This window comes from Fusarium phalaenopsidis (assembly GCF_050370095.1).
Source record: "Fusarium phalaenopsidis strain FUZ10S chromosome Unknown contig_32304, whole genome shotgun sequence".
Taxonomy (NCBI): domain Eukaryota; kingdom Fungi; phylum Ascomycota; class Sordariomycetes; order Hypocreales; family Nectriaceae; genus Fusarium; species Fusarium phalaenopsidis.
The window spans coordinates 3,893,630-3,912,130 of record NW_028145404.1 but is presented as its reverse complement, the minus strand read 5'-3'; the positions used below and the strand labels follow the sequence as shown (position 1 = coordinate 3,912,130).

Here is an 18,501-nt window from a genome sequence, read left to right as displayed (position 1 = left end):
ATCCGTCCCCTATTTTGCTTTTTGCCGACCGGGACTCCTCCAGCGCCGTGTCTTGAGAATAAACAAAGCATAATCAATCTTGCTTTTCTTCAACCCCTTTCGTCTTTCTCGTTGGCATTATGTTTTGACTTTGTCATCACTGAGCTTCACTTCTTTCGTCCACCGACGCCAAGGCTTCCCTCAAATCCAGGACGCCCCTTCTTCTTGGCTCCGACAGCAGGCTTCTTCTTCTTCTTGCCAGCCTTTCCAAGAAGCTTGTCGTCACGGCGCTTGCGCAGGTTGTCCTCTCGCTTGCGCTGGCGCTCCTTCTGCGCAAGCTTGACACCGTCAGACCGCTCGCGCCAGGCCTTCTCACTCTTCTTCTTGGCCGTCTCCTTGCGCTTGACAGCACGCTTGAGAAGCGCCTCATCATCACGGATCTTCTCGCCCTCGGCGCGGCGGCGGGCCGTCAGCCAAGCATCCTTCTCCTCAATGTCGGCACGTTTCTCGGGGTCAAGCTCTTGAAGGCGCTTCTTCTGGTTCTGCACCTTGATAAGAGCCGTCTTGGCATCTGAAGGACCCTTCTTCTTGCCCTGGTTGAGGACGTAGCTGAGGTCGTGCGAGAGCTTGGCGCCATCACCAAAGGCGACGCGGCCAAACGTAAAGTTGCTGGAGTTCTCGTCGAGCTCAACAGCAGGGCTTCTGACACCGGGGGAGCTGGACGCCAGAGCCTCCTCGCGCTTCCGCTGCTCCTCCAGTCTAGCCTGCTTGCGCAGCTCCTGCTTATGGGCCTTGCGGAGCTCCTGCTTCCTCCGCCGCGACTCAATGAGCTCCTGGCGTGTACGGATGGGCTTGCCGTCGGGGCCGTCAGCTTTTCGAGCGGCGCGGAGGGCCTCAATCTTGGCCGCTAGCCGTGCGCGGAGGGCCTCGGTGTCGGCGGGGATCTTGATGTGCTTGGGCTTCTCGGAGGGAGGGATGGTGGATGAGACGGATGTGGTTGCGCTGACAGGCTCAGCAGGAGCCCCGGGGGCAGTTGTTGAGGAGTCGAAGGTGGGAGAATGTGGCTCGGATTCGGGCATGGAGTTGTCGGTAGCCTCATCATCCTTTTCCAGCCCCGAGATATCCATGGGCTCAACTTCACCATCACCTTGAACAGCCGATGACTCGTCCACCTCCTTTTGCTTCTGGACCTTGGCGACAGGACTCTTCGCTTGCTTCTTGGCTTGCTTCTGTGATTTGGGCGTAGGGGCGGGCGCCTCATTGTCTGCGTCGGTGGCTTCTGACTTCTTGGACTTCTTCTCAGCCTTCTTCTCTTTCTTCTTCTCTTTCTTCGCAGCCTTCTTTTCCTCTTTTCTTGAAGGCTTGGAGGATGTCGCCTCAGGAGCGGTCTTGGCATCTACATCGTCATCGTCGTCGAGCTTCTGCTTCTTGTTGCCTTCGGTCTTTGTCTTGAGGCCCTCGCCGGGCTTCTCGCTGTCGACGCCGGGGACGGGATCGTAGTCCTCCCACTCATCTTCGTCATCGCCATCGTCTTCTTGTTGCATCTCGCGTAGCTTGCGCTTGTTCTTTGCGCGCTCATCCATAACTTCCTTAGCGTTTCTGTTAAGCTCGCTGTCAGGGTCCAGCTTTCCGCGACGGGCGGCGGCGGCCTCTTGCTTTGTCTGCTTCTTCTTGCTCCATTGGTTCTAGAAGAGATGAATTAGCCTCGTCTGTAGGCTTCTGGGCGGGATTGCGCGGTGGATGACAGGTGGTGTGGTTTTCTCTGGGGGCGGGGAGAGGTTGGTTGGTTCTGAAGTCAGAAACGTACACTTGTGTCTTCGCCATAGTACATCTTGGCCGGGATAAGACTTAAGAGGCCATCAAAGGCCTTTGCATGGTCGCGCAGGCGATCCTATAGTGCTTGGGTCAGCTTCACGGCTTCCTATTGCCGTGCCTTCATGTTTGGCTGGCGACAGGCGGGGCACGAGGGCAACTGTGAGGACGGACCTGCAGCGAAGATTCGGCCATGGTGAGGACGTGTATCCGCTATGTCGACTGTATTTTCGGAGGAGACGATAGAGCGGTGAGGGTATCCTAGTTAGGTCCCTGTGAGGCTCGTCGTGGTGGTTCGTGAGGTTGGAGAGAAAGCTCGGAAGGCGATTTGGCCGACGTCGATTTTTTTGGGGACTCCAGTGATTTTTTTTTCTCTGTCCAGTCCCTTCCGTTTTGGTCCAAACGGGCTTTGTGGGGAACCACAGCCGCCTACTCCACCCCTGTACTTTAGCTTATGTACTGCCGCCTCCGCCTCGACACAGACGGGGATAGCCTTCGAGGGTCTGGAGCAGAAGATCTATGATGGTTACAATCATGGAAGATGGCGAGGGCCGCAATTATTGTTCTTTCTGGTATATGCGTGAAGCTCTCTTCCAATCGAAACTGCTGACATTCGACTCAGCTTATGCACCCCAAGTGTCCATCTTCTCGCTTTCATGGTGGTAATTGACGACATTGAAAGAAGTCTATGTCGAGACGGAAATACATCAACAATGTCTTAGTGCCTAGTCGGAGTAATAATATCATATTAATATTGGCTGTGAATATCAAAAGCTACAAGTGTCTTTTATGCCCTTGCTACCAATCCGTGCCACCTCTATGCATCTCACCCTGAGTGGACATATCAGAGCAACACCAAGACTGGAACACTAGCTATGACGGCTCTATTGAACCAGTCCAAGACCTCTCTCCAAAATCAAGACAGGCGCTTGTTAGTGGTCGTCTGCAAACCTTTCCATATTGGTGTTAAGGGAAAAGAGGAGCAACGTCAACTCTTCCAACTCTACTCTTTGTGCCAAGCATTCGCCCACTTCCATCTTCTAATTAGTCTCACATGTCACCCTTCAAAAACCAAAATCATGCGAGAAAAAAGATAGTCATCATTTCATGTCGCTATACGCTTTTAGAAAAGCGAGCCAATCACCATGTAGCATCGGCAACCCATGCATCAATGCCATGAATGCCGCAATCCAATGCAACGCAATGCCAAACAGGAACCAGATGATAACCAACCAAAAGGTCTTCTTCAGTCACGCATCATCGCCATCGCAGCTTTTAGACTGTGCTTCATTTCTTCTTTCCCTTCTTGGCGGCGGCCGTTTCCTTCCGACGAGCCTCCTTGGCCTCAAACTCGGCCTTCTTGGCCTTTTCCAGTGCTTCCTTCTCTTCACGCTCAGCCTATCACCAAGTTAGTAATGAATCGTAGGTAGGCTGATGAGGCCAAAATGGCGGGACTAAAAGACTCACCTGTCTTCGGGCAGCATCGAGAGCGCGCTGCTCACGGATGGCCTTGAGACGGGCCAGATCAGCCTTGGCCTCGTCTGTCTTGCCCTGGGCTGTCAGGCGCATATGTCTCTCCTTTGCGGCAGCTGCCTCCAGAGCCTCGCGCTCACGTCGACTCGGGGCAGCCATGTTGCTGACCCCCTCTGTGATCTCTTCAACACCCGCCTTGGTCTGGTTGCGAGCCTTCTTAGAGTGATTGGGGTTGGCGGGCATATCGTCATCGTCCTCACTATCCTCTTCGCTGTCATCGTCATCGTCGTCGCTCGAAGGCATGTCGCCAACCTCGACAGTCTTAGCTCTCTGCTTGGCTATGGCTGCCTCTTTGCGGGCCTTTTTCTCAGCCTTGCGGTCTTCGCGTGATAGTTCCTGGGCTGGTGCCGCAGAAGGACCAGGAGCGTCGTCGTCATCGTCGCTATCCTCTTCTTCGGTAGTCTCGTCTTCGGTGGTCTCGTCATCTTCGCTGTCGTCGTCGTCATCGTCATCGTCGTCTTTGCGTTTGGCGTCAACGCTCCACATGCTGATCTCGTTGCCATCGGCGTCAACGGGACGAATGTCTCGCGAGAATTTCTTGCCACCTAGATCGTCGTTAGATTCGCTAGGTCAAGAGCAGTAGAGAGTGCAAGAGTAAAGGCCGAACAAACTCACCTCCACGAGCGGGCTTTCGAAACTTTCCTCCGCGACCGCGAGAGCTCGTTCCAGGACCACCAACCATCTTGGGCAATTCGAATGATATAGGTGAAGGATGAGAGAGTTTCGGGTGATAGTATCGATAACTTGTAGTCGTATACGAAGCTTTAAACGGCGACGTCGGTTGCTAATGAAAGCGCCAAGTCTATTGTTCCTGGAGTTGTTGGGTGTCGATGTTGGTGTTTGTTTGCTGATCAAACTTGACCGGAGGCGGGGTAGCGGGGTAGCTAATGACGGCAGCTTCCAGTTTTAATACCTATGGACGGATGTGCGTGAAAGGAGGCAAGATCAAGGGTCGGATATTTGCCGATCAGGGATTGATCAGGGTCGGGAGTGACAATGCGCCACTTGATAGAACAGGCGTGACAGGGATGGGGAAGATTCGCGAGTAGGTGAAAAGGTTGATGGTGGAAGAAAACAGTTGGATAGGTATCACAAGATAGGCAGGCCAAGAGACATACACAATGTGAAAGAAACACGAAAGAAACCCAGTCCGGAGAAACCTCCTAAAAGCAATGCGAACCAAGAGTGTGACTCAACTCAGATGCAACCTGAGCCAAAGAGCATCACGGAACCCCCAATGGATGTGAGCTGACTGTTGGCAGAGGCAGAGCAGCCTAACGAGCCCACTGTGAACAAGCCCCGTAAGAGGTCCGGTAGGGACCATCAATGGAAAATCCACCATCTCCAGAGCCCGCTGCACGAATGGGAGTGCCCCTGTTTGTCGTGGTTTGATCCGCTCTGGAGAGGGGCATGCGTGCTTTCAACGAATGTTGATGTGCCATTCTTGTCCATCAGGCACACGACACGAGACGGGATGTGCTGCAGAGCACAAGAAGAAACCTGGATCCTTGACTCACCGCTGGCGCATAGATAAGTACCTTCCTGGAAGAGCCAAGTTCTGTCGCTGTTGAACTCTGGAGCCATTCATTTGGTGGTTTCATGCTGTAGTTGAAACACTGGCAGTCCGTACATGGAGTTGTTTTGGGGGATAAGCATGGGAAACTATCCATTTTGAAGCATAAACGACAAAATTACTAATTCTAGTTAAAGATCAAGTTCATGACATTCTTCGAGTGAATACTATGCAACTTCATGATCTCTCCCATTTCGCTTCCTCAGTGAACCCACCCCAAGCAATCACGGCACATCAATTATCCGCTCCGCCGCCCCCACCCGCCGCACAGAACAAAACCACCACGAACCGACCTCTCTTTTGAACTTTTCTTTCCTTTCTTCTTCAACCTACTAGAAAACTGAAATCCTTCAAATTCACTCTGGCTTTCATTTCAATGGATGCAACGGAGGGGAAACTGGAGGAAAGAGAATATTACGTCGCTGACTTACCCTCTGCCCTGTTTTGCAGCTTCGGCTGCGCGTTGGGGGGGAGAAATTTTGATGCGGCACATGCCTTCGCCAATGACCTTGGGTTGGAGGCAATGTCCAACGTAGAATTCACTCGTAGATGGCTGATTGCCTACTGTCCGTTTGCTTGCCCCTAAGCAAAGCTTGCGGGCCTTGCCGCGATAAGGCATCAAGGCTGCGTGATGCAGACTTCTTGGTCACGCGCCTCGGCGCGTCTTGAGCCATATTCCCAACCCATGAGCTACTGGGTATCCGTCTCCAGCCTGCGAGGGATGTGTTCATGTCGTGTCGGTTGACTTCCATGGATGTTCTTTATTGATGTTCTTCCATGGTGCTGTCACCAAGATCCACACGACTTGTCCCGAGCATTAGTTTCTAATCGGAATTCATCGTCACGGATACATTGTCTTGTTCAACATCCAACCATTATTCAACAAGACCGAGAAGCAATGACAACTCAAATTCTGCCCTGTAATCCTAGTCTTGGTCCAAGAATTCAGTCATTCCAACCCAACGCATATCCATAGCCAAAGGCAATCCTATCGCCTCCATCACCATGTTGTATATGCCTAGGTAGTCAAACACTCAATCAAAATAGCCCTTCCTCCAGTCCAAAAGGAAACACTTTACTGAAACAATCATATGCTCTCTTCCATATTCAAAATTCAATCGAAGCACTCTCCTACTTTGGCTCGACCGTTTGTCGCTCCCGTCGTCGTCTTTCTCTCTCTCTCGCAGCTGCCATCTCAGACACTCGGAACATGACATAGCCGACCTCGTCGGCCTGGTCCTGATCCATCGGCACGCCAGTGATGTGACGGAGACGTGCGGCTCGCCACTTTGCCAGCTCCTGGTTGTACTTTGGAGTGCCTCTCTCAAATATGGTGTTGAACCAGAGTTGCGAATCCCACTGGATTGCCCTAGTCTCGGACTTGTGTTGCGGGCTGAGCTTGACGAACTCTTCAAATGGTACCGGGTTCTTCCAGTCAACAAAATTGATAAAGTGTGTTGGGGAACGCTGTTCGGTAGTTGATTGTGTTTCGGATGCCGCAAAAGCCTGGTTTGTCCCGTCGTCGACAACGCCCTCCGATGGTTCAACCAACGGGACATACCCATCAGCGTCCACTCCTATTTCCGGGCTTGCAGGTCCGACGTGAGTAAAGCGAGGCTCAAAAGTGTCGGTCTGATCTTTTGGGGAGTGTTCATGATCCCCCGAGGATATCTGTGTCTGCATGGATGCGGTCAAGCTGGGGGTGCTCGCGGGGCTCAAGGCGGGCCCTGGGTTGCCCTCCACAGCCGGAAACTCTGACATATAGCTTGAAGGGGGTAGTTGTTGTTGTTCTTCTTCTTCTTCTTCGGATGTATCGGACTCGTCCGTCAGGTAGCCACCGTCACTCGAGAGGAGGTAGTCGGGCTCTTCAGCCAAGTCGTTGTTGAAGTAGAATGTTGCGGCATAAGGGCCAGGGAAGACGATGCTGGCGAGAGGCTCGTCGTTAATGGAGGTACTGTTGCTTGCCATGGTGTAGGTATATCGCAAAATGCAATGCGGCAAGGAATAGATGGAGCTTGTGTAAAAGACGTGATGGGATGTGTTGTTCCTTAGTTGTGACGTGAAGATCCAGGACTTGATAGCTCGATAGAAAAAGTGCGAAGGAAAGAGTAGGTAAGGGGAAGTTCCAGGGTTCCTGCCATTATAAAGGTGTCTGTATCCGTTGGGGAAGGATGTTTCGAGCAGTGCCTTGTTGCAATCGAAGTGTTGAGCCTGTTCATGGGGAAACGACCATCAACTTAGATCCATCCGAGAACAGCCAGTTGTTAAGCTTTTCCTCTGTCGGTCATGCGCAGTGAGGCGCAGGAGTGCTTAATCTCAATGATTTCTGTTCGTGTTATAGCTCAAACTGGGTTTCAGAGTCAGAGTTGAGATAGACTTCCATCCAAAGATCCTGGGAATGAACCTCGTTCTCATATTCACAACCGACAGCAATGGGCATACCCATAAACGACATCGAAATACGCCTGGACGTGGCAGCCTTCGGATGAGACATTCATCAAGTTTCCAACAGAAACACTGCCGAACCTATGTCGTTCGTGACTGTCAGCGGATGGATTAGATTTAGAGTCATCCGCAATAAGGGTCCGTACCGACAAAGTATAACTGATTTCTCGTAAGCCCAATATCTTTCACGTCGTACAAATATCAATTAGAAAACGCCTCTGTCCTCTCTTACTTCGACATGGCTTGCAGGACATCTTCCAGTCTCCTCTTCTTGTGCTTCCGCAGCGCCAGCACAGGAGCCGCTCGCTCCGAGGCCACCAGGCTTGGACCCTTCTTAGGAATCGGCTTTGGCTTTGGTTTATCTCCTCGGATAGCAGAGTCTCGTGTAAATGTGTACTGCCCCGTCGCGAACAACCCCCGGCTTACATATGACGGTCGAGTGTTGATACCGGATCCGCGAGTGCTATGTCCCAGGTGAAGACACGCGAACGGCCGCGAAGGCAGAATGAAGGGTCCGGCAACAGCTTTTTGAGGTGGGAGGGCGCCGCGAGCCTGTAGGTCTCGGTCTGAGCTGAGCTGACCGAGAAATGAGTAGAGCCAGAACGCCCAAGGCTCAAAGGCCACGCCATGACATGCCCGAGCCTCACTAGATGAAGCGTGGGTATCCCATGAGGGCGTTCGCACCTTTGCCATGTCGGTGAGGTAGTCGAGAAGCGGCGGTGCTTGACGATCTTGAACGAACTTTACGGCACATCTGGAATCGCCACATAGCGAGACGAGGTCGTTGTCAATCCTTGCAGCAAGGTCGCTGAGACGATGCGTCCGCGTCTCCTCCAACGGCGCAAACAGCATCAAATAACGTAACAGCGAGTCCTCCAGCCCAGACACCTTTGGGGCCTGCTCCCAGCCATGCTCCAACGCGGCCTCTTCGCTCTGTTTCCAGTCCTCTCTTGCACCCATGACATCGTAGAGCGCGAGCGAAGGGAACTGCGACACCCACTGCAACGACTTCTTGGTGGTGGACTGATCGCCCCATATGCGGAGTATGCGCAGCAACGGGAACGGGTCGGACTTCTCGGTCCACCCCCGGACCAGGCGGTCCGAGACTTGCGGGAAGATGGTGCGGAGCTCATCAGCGGGTTGGATGAGTTCGAGGGCGCCGAGATTGGGCATATCGGCAAGGCAAAGTAAGTCGTGTGTGTTGAAGGAGCATCCGCCTGTAAGAACAAGGTGGGTGATGAAATCGGTGGGTGGTGCCGTCAAAGGCACAGTATAGCGGGTGAGGTCATTCCCAGGACGACAGATATGTTGACGGAAGCGATAAAGACTTAGAGTCTTGTCATCTTCTGCCTCTAGAAACAGCTTGGAGAAGAGTTTCCAGGCATGAAGGCATTCACCTCTGATAAACTGTTAGTTTCTTCCATGTCTTGACTATCCCGAGATATCCGCCACTCACCTGGCCTCGAGGAACCGCCATATGCGCCACAACAGACGCGGCGGAAGATCCTCGAGATCTGCCACCGAACCCACCGAGCCGATGTTATCGGCAACGACCTTGATGGCCATGTTTGCCAAGGACCGAGGCCCCCGGACGCCGCGGGCGGTAACGGCGGGATACCGGCGGCGACGGCTCCAGTCTGCCGCGTCTCGATCCGCCTCGGTGAGCGAGTCGCGCGACAGGACCCATTCCTTGAAGACCTGGCCTGTTTCCTGGTCAAATGTGGCAGCCATGATGGAATAAGGTATTCCAAGAAACCATGGGATTATGCCGAGGGAGATGGACGGAGCTGGGGTGAGAAAGATGGTGAATGAGGAGGTGCAAGTGGTCGGTTTATTTGGTGTTGAGGCGGTGGATTGATTATCACAGTCTCGGTCAGGCCCTTGCAGCATCACTGCCATGACCACGTCGGCCTTGATTTATAATAGACGATACTTGAACAGGTCAATCAATCACATTGCTAATTTTTTCTCATTTTTGTTCATTTTACTCGTCTAATTGATCTCATTCATGGCGGAGATCCCGACTTTGACTATAAACGTCGGTTCCTTCCATTTCCTTTTTTTAGGAGGCTCATGCAGGAACAACCGACGCCATTCAACAACGGCCGCCCTGTGATGCCATGGCTTCAAGCCATTCACCTCATCTCAACGCTGAAGCTTCCAATATTTTTAATGTATCCGGGTAATTCTTCTTCAGCTGGCATTTATCCAAAAACATGCTCGTGGTATCCAATTGCAACTCTACTCATATACACCCTCTACAGCATGGGCTTGAGGTCCTCGGCCACGGTGAAGGGAGCTTCCGTCTTACTCTTGATCTCGTCGACGGTGACGCCATCGGCGATCTCGATAAGGGTCAGGCCGTGGGCAAAGTCAACGTCAAAGACACCCTAGGTCACAGTTAGCATCGTGTCACGGTCAACGCAGACTCAGGTTCACTTACAAGCTCGGTGATGATTCTCGACACGCACGCCCGTCCAGTCAAAGGGAACGCGCACTGCTTGACAATCTTGGGGTTGCCCTTCTTGTCTGTGTGCTCCATCGTCACCACAACCTTGGTCTCGCTAGGGTTGCTAACGAGATCCATGGCACCTCCAAAGCCCTTGACCTTGCCAGGAAGCATCCAGTTAGCGAGATCACCAGTACTGCTGACCTGCATGGCACCCAGGATGGTGAGGTTGATGCGTCCGCTGCGGATCATGCCAAAGCTCTCCTCGCTACCAAACACGGCTGCGCCAGGCTTGAGTGTCACGGTCTCCTTGCCAGCGTTGATCAGGTCGGCGTCCTCCTCACCCTTCTTGGGGTAGGGGCCCAGACCCAGGATACCATTCTCGGACTGCAGCTGCACCTCGACCTCGGGGCCGACAAAGCCGGGAGCGAGCATGGGCATACCGATACCCAGGTTGGCGTACATGCCGTTCTTGAACTCCTTGGCAGCGCGACGCACGATGAGCTCTCGCTTGGCCGCTGTGTCGCCGGTGCCGAGGGCCTTTGCGGCCGCAGGGTCGTTCTCGTCCTTGGCCCAGGTGTACTTCTCAATAGCCTTCTCCTCAGTGCTCTGGATGACACGCTTGACGTAGATACCGGGCAGGTGAACGGCCTCGGGAGGGATCTCGCCGGGCTCAACGATGTGCTCGGCCTCGACAATGGTCATCTTGGCGTTGCGGCCCATAGCACCGTTAAAGTTGTGCGCAGCGAGGCGGAACTGGCAGTTGCCGAGCTTGTCGGCCTTGTAAGCCTTGACAAAGGCATAGTCGCCGTCAATGCTGTGCTCGAGGAGGTATGACTTGCCCTTGAAGACCTTGACGTCCTTGGGGTACGAGTACTCGGCGGGAGAGCCATCGGGCTTGTTTCGGAGGGGAAGATCGCCAGTTTGGACAACGGTTCCAAAAGCGGCGGGGGTGTAGAAGGCGGGCACTCCCTTACCACCAGCGGCGCATCGCTCAGCGAGGGTACCCTGGGGGGTCAGCTCAAGCTCGACCTCACCGGTGAGGTACATGGTCTCAAAAGTCTTGTTCTCGCCAATGTAGCTGGCAATCATCTTGCGGATCTGCTTCGTCTTCAGAAGCTGGCCGAGACCCGAGTTGTCGGTACCGGCGTTGTTTGACACAGCTGTGAGGCCAGTGATCTCGGGCTTGTTCATGACCTCGTTGATGAGCGAGTCGGGCACACCGCAGAGACCGAAGCCACCGCAGAGGAGTGTCGTGTTGGGCTTCATGTCCTTGAGGGCCTCCTTCGCGGAGGGGAAGACCTTGTTGATCTCGGCGCGGCGAGAGGTGGCCGAGAAGGATCGCGTGAGGACGGCATTGGGCTTGAGAGTGTCAGTACTGCTTCTGGAGCTCGCAATTCACATAGACATGAAAGAACCTACATTAGAAGCATTTCGAGCAAAGGCTCGGAGAGTCCTTAACCGAAAAGCGGCGGAAGGCATCTTGTGAGTTTATGAGAGGATGAGGATGAGGATGGAGGGGTAGAGGTCGAGGGTAAGGCGGGAATAGCTTCAGGATGAATCCCTGCTGTCGGCTATGGGTCGTAGTCGTCTCGAACAGCAATTACAGCTATGAGGGATCAATTGCGCTTCATACACCGGTATTCAACTCGCGAGCAGCAATGGCAAGGAAGTAATAAGACGAGACGAGACCCTTGACAAGCTTAAGCCGACAATGACGATGGTAATGGATGGACGCGGGCCGTTGGCGGGGGATTCCCGTTTATTAAGGCCGGCGCTGGCCGCAGCTTTCGCGGAGTTTTAAACATACAACCAGGGACCTAGGCTACCTGGGCAGGACCATGGATTCCGCTCCCCTCTCGCATCCGCACGGCATGGAAACTTCGGAAGCGAAACTCGGCATTCGGGGCCGCTTCCGTCGACTGCCAAAACGTCTCCGTCGACGCAACGGCTGCCGGGTAGTGGCCAGCTTGTGCAGCGGGAAGTGGAGGCCCCTCTCTCCAACCAACTGTTCAGCCCGAGGATGATTGATGATGCCGATGGGCTGGACGCCCATTCAGCTAGCGGCCAGCGGGGGTTCAAGTCCGGGGCAAGCTGTCAGTGGGGATCGGACCGCTGCTTCTTGGCGGGTAATGGGTTTTCCGCACTGGCCGGCTATTCGTTTCGGGAGTTGTCGTGATGGTTTTCGACAGAGCACTTTGCTAGAAATGACTAGTTGGACGTGTTTCGGAGGTCAAGCAGCTCGGTCTTCAGTCACCGTTGATCTCGGCGGAAATCAAGTCCTATTAGTACTATTTCTCTCAATTGGCACTCTGTGTAAGGTCCGTCTCCCGTTCCGTCCGCTTTCCGAACCGAATAATCCTTGTGTGTGTGTGTGTGTTTTGTTCAACTTCCACGTCAACGCCTTTCTCCCATGTGACCCTGATATTTCCAAAACGCCAGTTAACTCCCCAACCCCTAGATGCTTTTACGCAATGACTCCGTGTCGATACAATTTTGGCAAAATGATCGTTCGTTCTGAACGTCATGAAGAAAAACAAGACAAAACACCGGGTATTCCTTTATCCCCCACTGTTAACTCAACCTGCTACCGTCTAAGCGGCATTGGCATTTTCCGGGTGTAGAGAAATAAGCCCTACCAGGTTTCCCTCCGTGTCGATAAACTCTCCAACGTCCATGATGAACTGTCGGATGCCATATCGCAAGTGCTTGACCTCGCCAAAGTTCTGCTCGATCAACTCCTCAGCGGCGCCGAGATCGGGGACCCGGAGGTGGCACGTCGGTGTAGCGGCGCCAAACCTGGCCATCTGCCGCTTGTGCTCGAGCCGGGCTTGGCTGTCGGGCGTGGCTCTCATCTGGACCAGGGCGCCCGTGATCTTGAGCTGGCCCTTGTCTTCGCTCGAGTTGAAAAAGTTCATGGGCTGTACGTCGAAGAAGGATGACCCCCACTGTCGCTTGCTGGGGTCATCAATCTCTCTTGCGTTCATGTCGCCATAGAACTTCCATCCGAAGCAACGGGAGTAGAAGTCTGCTGCCCGTTGAATGTTGAAGCAATACAGGATGAGAAAGTCTGGGGTACCACCGATGACCGGGAGTCGAGGTTTCTGACTGGGGGGTGTGGGAAGGTACTGAGGCTCAGTGTCCAAGTCGGTCAACTCTCGAGACTCGTCAAACCCATAGTAGCTGTCATGGGAGTCGATCCCACAGAACGGCTCTCTTGGGAACGAAGGGGATGCCCAGCCATTTACAGGGTTCCTCATATCTGGTTGCTCCATGATGGATAGTCTGCCTGCTGGCTCACTACCCTTGACGACTGCAAAAGCGGAGGAAAAGGTCGGCGTGGTCATCTCTGCTGTAGGAGTGCTGAGCGAATCGTGACCTAGAGATGGTACTGGTGAGGGCGTCCTTCGAGAGGCATCTACATCCATGGCTGACGATGATAGAGAAAGTGGTGATGGCTGGTTCGTGAAGGAGTCCATGGTTGAGTTGATGAAGAAGAAATGACACCAAAGAAATAATGCTGACTTGTCTGAAACTCAGGACTCGATCGATGAATCTCTCTCGAGCAGCCGTCAAAGAAGCAAGGCGAAAGGCCGTGAGGCAACAGTCTAAGACAAACTTCAAGATAAGTAAGTGACGCGACAAGGCGAGCTGAGAACAAGCAAAGCCGAACCAGTCCGTGGCCAAAAGGTGACTTCAGCTGAGAAGCCTCACCACGGATCCTGGCAAGGACCGTCTCGCTCTTATAGCCGGAGCCAGGGTGATGCCAGCTTCCTCCCTACAGGCCGCGTGCTGCCAAAAGTAAAGAACCTGGAGACTGAGACTCAGGAAGCGGAACCTTGGCGTCTGTGCATCCAGGCCAACTCCGGGTAAGTGGTATGGAGGTTGAAGCAAGGAGAGGGCGAGACATCAAAACACACACAAGAACCCAAAACACGAAGTGGTTCTGCGTCAGGGCCGATTCAAGAGCCAAAGACGTCAAGGGCGGAAGAAACCTGCAGCAGGCTAGGCTAGGCCAGGCACATGTATGTAGGAAACTGACGCGACAGCTACGTGCTTTTTCTCCTCTCTTCTTTTCTTTGCTTGCTGAGTCTTGACGCCATCTGCATGTATGTCTGGGGGAGCCGTTCTATCCCGCTTCTTAGCTCTGCTGCCTGTCCTCGTGTTATTGTTGTTATCGATGCCTGTGAGAGCTTCATCACTTTTTTTGCTGGAATGGTAAACAAAGGGAAAAGTCCCCGGCGGCCCGCAAGATGACCCAGCCGATGTCTCAACAGACGGCTGTACCTAATTTACCCGCATTGTTTAGACGAGGTCGGTTGCTTGTGAAAATGAACTTGTCTGCTTGTGAATAGCCCAGGTTGACAATGTCTCAGGTCCCAAATGGCTCCCATGGCTGGCGATCCCTCCCAATCGAGACGAGGACGGCACAGAAGCGGCTGTCAAGTGGATCACGACTGGGCCTGAGCGTGCTGCAAGGCGTTGCACGTCTATGTTTGACAGTTTAGCTAATGGAAGCAAGGGCTGCTTGATGTGATGGCCCAGGTGATTCCAGGAGCCGGTAGCTGCATATTGCAAGCGCAGGGGCAGACGCCGGCCGCGTATTTACTCCGAGCAGAAGAGGTGATGATCGGATCCGTAAAGTAAGGGACTTTGAGACTCGACGATAATAATCCTAGTTTCGGTTCCGATGGAGATCGGCGTTTTTCTAAGAAATGACGCGCCGTGAGAGGTTCCCATCCCATCCTTTGCTGCAGGGACTCTCACGCACTTTCCTTTCTGGTTGCGTTGCGGTACGTACCCGCCTATCGCCGATAAGCACTCTGATAAGCCCGATTTGGATCTTATCGCCCCGCATGCGCGAGACGGAGGAAAAAAATTACCTGCCAGACCCAAGCAGACAAATAGTGGCAGTCTCAACACCAACGATTCTTTGACGGAAACCGCCATTATTCGGCCGGCGCAACAACCTCCCCCGTCATCATGGAGTCTAGTTCGAAACGGCGTAAGCTCGATCATTCCGGCTCCGGTCTGAGACACGATGGTCTCATCGACTTCGAGGCTAGGAGCTCGGCGCGAGTCTCAACTGCCAGCACCTTCGTCCTCCAAACCGATGAGCTTCTCAAGGAAGCAAAACTCGACTATGCCAAGGCATTGAAGGGTGTTGATGCGCATCTGCATCGCTTGAAGGAGGCTATCGACTCTGCGCCTCCTCACGATGCTGTGCCTGTTCGTTCACTCGAACCTATTAACGAGTTTAGAACTAACACATTTTCCAGATTGCCGAAGCTACAGCCAGCTTCGAGAAGAAACACCGCGTCGTCGTTCCCTATCCCGAGCCGAGACCCGCCAAGGATGCGCCTTACAAGCTATCATTTGCCAAGCCGGCTCAGTACAATGTCGTCGGCAGCTACGTCGCAAAGACCATGATCAAAACCCAGGCCCAATTCGGTATCGACATGGTGATTCAGATGCCCAAGGCCATGTTCCAGGAAAAGGACTACACAAGCATGCGATACTTTTACCGTCGAGCCTACTACATTGCCTATGTCGCTGCGCACGTCAAGAAAGAGTTGGGTACAGAGATGGACCTTGGTTTTGAACTTCTCAATGAGAATCCTCTCCTGCCCGTGCTCACTCTTCGACCCAAGCCTGAGGAAGAGGAGGAACCCAAGGAGTCAAAGGGCAAGGCTTCTAAGAAAAAGGAAAAGGCACCAAAGTCACCCTATGTCATTCGAGTTATTCCTTGCGCCCCTGATGGACTCTTCCCCAAGTCAAAGCTCCTCCCGGCCTCGAACAACAACAAGAGCGGCGAAACCGACGACAAGAAGACCCAATTGAGCACTCCATTTTACAACTCTACCCTCAAGGCAGAGGAGACATTCATCTCATACCTGCGAGTTCTCACACACGCCAAGAACGAGTGCCCGGCTTTCCCTGATGCCTGTGTCCTCGGCAGGATCTGGCTGCAGCAGAGAGGTTTTGGAAGCTCCGTATCTCAGGGTGGCTTTGGACATTTTGAGTGGTCTATAATGATCGCTCTCCTGCTTCAAATGGGCGGCCGAAACGGTCAAGCAGCACTGTCGACATCGTTGAGCAGCACTGAGTTGTTCAAGGCTGCTGTCCAGTTCCTTTCAACCACCGACTTCAACAAGAAGGCCTTTGTCTTTGCATCTTCCAAGATAAGCCCCGATACTGTCAAAGAGTCTGGCCCGGTCATGTACGACCCGGTACGAGAGCTTAATGTTCTGTCCAAGATGAGCCCCTGGTCAGCGAGCCTTTTGCAAATGCACGCCAAATCGACCACCGATCTTCTCGCCGACGAAGCCGCTGACAAGTTTGAGCCGACTTTTATTGTTAAGTCGGATGCGCCTTTGCAGACCTTTGATGCAATCTTCGAGATCAAGACCCTGGATATTTCCAAGGCTTCCAAATCTCCTGACCGCAGAGGCCCTGCCTGGGATTTCAGCCTGGAGGCGCACAAGATTCTCAAGAAGGCCTACGGCACTCGAGCTCAGCTTGTGCATTTCCAGCTGCCCTCAAGAAAGGGATGGTCATTGAGCTCCTTCCACCCTTCAGATTCGGACAAGGTCCTTTTTGGGGTCATGTTCGAGTTTGCCCAGATGTCTCGCCAAATGGAGCATGGTCCTCCCGCAGAGGAGCAAAAGGACGCTGCGCGATTCCGGCAATTCTGGGGTGAGAAGGCTGAGCTGCGCAGGTTTAAGGATGGAAGTATCCTTGAGTGTATCGAGTGGACGAGCAAGGTTCCTTTCCAGATCTGTGAGGAGATTACTGCCCATATCTTGAAGCGACACCTCAAGATCGTCAAGGAAGAGATTACTCCCTTTGGTGCGGGTTTCTCTAACGTCATCACCTTGTCTCACATGGATAAGGAGGCATTTGATGCAGCTCGACGGGCGTTTCAGACTCTTGAGCATGATATCCGGAATCTAGAGGACTTGCCACTGCAGATTCGCCAGCTTTCACCAGTCTCGCCAGCTGCCCGCTATGCCTCGATCGACGCCCCGATGCCTGGGTTCCACCAGGGAACTATTGAGCCTATCGATGTGAACCTTTACTTCGAGGCCTCAAGCCGATGGCCAGAGAACCTCATTGCGATCCAGGAAGCCAAGATTGAGTTCCTTCTCGACTTTGACATGCGACTCACTGCTGCCAAAGACAACATTACCACCTATCTCGGTCGGGAGAACCAGGAGATCGGCATTGAAAATCTGGCTTACCTCGATATCGTGTATAACTCTGGCGCATCTTTCCGGCTGAGAATTCACTGCGACCTGGAGGAGACCCTGTTGGAGCGTCAGATCAAGAACAAAACCCTGGACCAACATGTTCGCGAAGAGTCGGAAGCTGCTTTCGCCAGGTTTAACTGGCTTTTCACAACCCTGCCTATTCATACGCAAACCATCTCAACTTTCTGCACAAGACTTCACTCTCTATCGCAGACCATTCGCTTAGTTAAGCACTGGTTCAACTGCCACAAGCTTTCGGGTCACATCAGTCAGGAGCTTATTGAGCTCTTTGTTCTGCACGTCTTCCTCCAGCCTTACCCCTGGCGGGCACCCTCAAGTGTTTCGACTGGCTTCCTACGAACTCTGACCTTCCTCTCCCGCTGGGACTGGCGTGATGAGCCCTTGATTGTCGACTCGGCTGAGGAACTGACCAACGATGATCGTTCCACGATTCACAAGGACCTTGAAACCTGGCGGAAGCGTGACCCTAACATGAACCACACCGTCATGATCGTTGCCACATCCAATGATCCTTCTGGCATTGCGTACACTCGCAACGGTCCCTCCAAGCTCGTCGCCTCGCGCATGACGCGCCTTGCCAAGGCTGCTTGCAAACTTGTCAAGGATGAGGGGTACCATCTTGATGTCTCTCAGCTCTTCGATACCTCTCTCGAAGACTACGATGTTCTCTTTCACCTCTCCCGCAAGGCCATTCGCTCCATTCTCCGAGAAGCTGCTTCTGACCCATCTGCCCGCCGCCACTCCCAATTCAAGAACCTCGATGATCGAACCGGCCGCGCACCTCTACCTATCCGAGCTCACCCAGTCGATGTTCTCATGCAGGAGCTCCAGCGGGCGTACGAGGACACACTCGTGTTCTTCCGGGGGACGAACAATGGCGAGGATGACGACGCTGTCATTGGCGCCATCTGGAACCCGAAGCTGCAACAGCAAAAGTTCCGCGTTGGTCTGCCATACAACTTCAACAAGGTTGCCGGCGAGGATGACGACGTTGTCGAGGTAAACCGCAAGGCGGTGCTACTGGAGATTGCGAGGTTGGGTGGTGAAGTGATCAAAAAGATTGAGGAGGTTGAGTAGATATATAAAGAAGCGGATTTATATAATTGGACAATACCCATGAATAGACTGGACAAAAGCCTTGGACCTTTGATAAATGTAGTTGCTCTGCTGGAGTTGTTCCGTTCCTTCTCAAGCTGAATCCCATGTACAGTCGAGTTATTCCAGAGACACCCTATTACTTTATGATTTGACAAAAAGCTACGAGAATATGGTGCCTACCAAGCTTCGAGGGACACTAGGTAGTTCAATATGTCAACTCCAAAAGATGGCGAGTTGAACGTTGCCGTGGCAGATCAATGGAAGTGTGAGGTACGTACCTATGCCCCAATGTAGAAACCGCTTTACGCGAAAAGGCGCGTCCTGGCGCGTTCCACCCCTCG

General features: G+C 53.2%; 7 protein-coding genes across 7 annotated transcripts; 1 reads left to right on the top strand and 6 right to left on the bottom strand.

Annotated features, from left to right (window-relative positions):
* Positions 1–146: 146 nt before the first annotated feature.
* On the bottom strand, positions 147–1,986 carry LRP88_10480 (surfeit locus protein 6-domain-containing protein; the record flags this gene model as incomplete). Its single annotated transcript, XM_083246938.1, has 3 exons — positions 147–1,664; positions 1,787–1,870; positions 1,966–1,986. 3 exons carry the CDS (start codon positions 1,984–1,986, stop codon positions 147–149), a joined length of 1,623 nt encoding a protein of 540 aa, XP_083098051.1.
* Positions 1,987–3,078: 1,092 nt separating this feature from the next.
* LRP88_10479 (casein kinase substrate phosphoprotein PP28-domain-containing protein) lies at positions 3,079–4,006 on the bottom strand (the record flags this gene model as incomplete). Its single annotated transcript, XM_083246937.1, has 3 exons — positions 3,079–3,189; positions 3,259–3,869; positions 3,940–4,006. The coding sequence occupies 3 exons, from the start codon at positions 4,004–4,006 to the stop codon at positions 3,079–3,081; spliced, it is 789 nt and encodes a 262-aa protein (XP_083098050.1).
* A 2,022-nt stretch (positions 4,007–6,028) lies between these two features.
* LRP88_10478 (uncharacterized protein) lies at positions 6,029–6,865 on the bottom strand (the record flags this gene model as incomplete). Its single annotated transcript, XM_083246936.1, has 1 exon — positions 6,029–6,865. The coding sequence occupies one exon, from the start codon at positions 6,863–6,865 to the stop codon at positions 6,029–6,031; it is 837 nt and encodes a 278-aa protein (XP_083098049.1).
* A 705-nt stretch (positions 6,866–7,570) lies between these two features.
* On the bottom strand, positions 7,571–9,073 carry LRP88_10477 (uncharacterized protein; the record flags this gene model as incomplete). The annotated part of the gene is made up of 3 exons (XM_083246935.1): positions 7,571–7,687; positions 7,769–8,741; positions 8,799–9,073. The coding sequence occupies 3 exons, from the start codon at positions 9,071–9,073 to the stop codon at positions 7,571–7,573; spliced, it is 1,365 nt and encodes a 454-aa protein (XP_083098048.1).
* A 527-nt stretch (positions 9,074–9,600) lies between these two features.
* On the bottom strand, positions 9,601–11,273 carry LRP88_10476 (3-oxoacid CoA-transferase; the record flags this gene model as incomplete). Its single annotated transcript, XM_083246934.1, has 3 exons — positions 9,601–9,732; positions 9,786–11,153; positions 11,214–11,273. 3 exons carry the CDS (start codon positions 11,271–11,273, stop codon positions 9,601–9,603), a joined length of 1,560 nt encoding a protein of 519 aa, XP_083098047.1.
* Positions 11,274–12,385: 1,112 nt separating this feature from the next.
* On the bottom strand, positions 12,386–13,270 carry LRP88_10475 (VOC family protein; the record flags this gene model as incomplete). Its single annotated transcript, XM_083246933.1, has 1 exon — positions 12,386–13,270. One exon carries the CDS (start codon positions 13,268–13,270, stop codon positions 12,386–12,388), a length of 885 nt encoding a protein of 294 aa, XP_083098046.1.
* Positions 13,271–14,774: 1,504 nt separating this feature from the next.
* LRP88_10474 (rRNA-processing protein UTP22) lies at positions 14,775–18,139 on the top strand (the record flags this gene model as incomplete). Its single annotated transcript, XM_083246932.1, has 2 exons — positions 14,775–15,020; positions 15,071–18,139. 2 exons carry the CDS (start codon positions 14,775–14,777, stop codon positions 18,137–18,139), a joined length of 3,315 nt encoding a protein of 1,104 aa, XP_083098045.1.
* Positions 18,140–18,501: the final 362 nt, after the last annotated feature.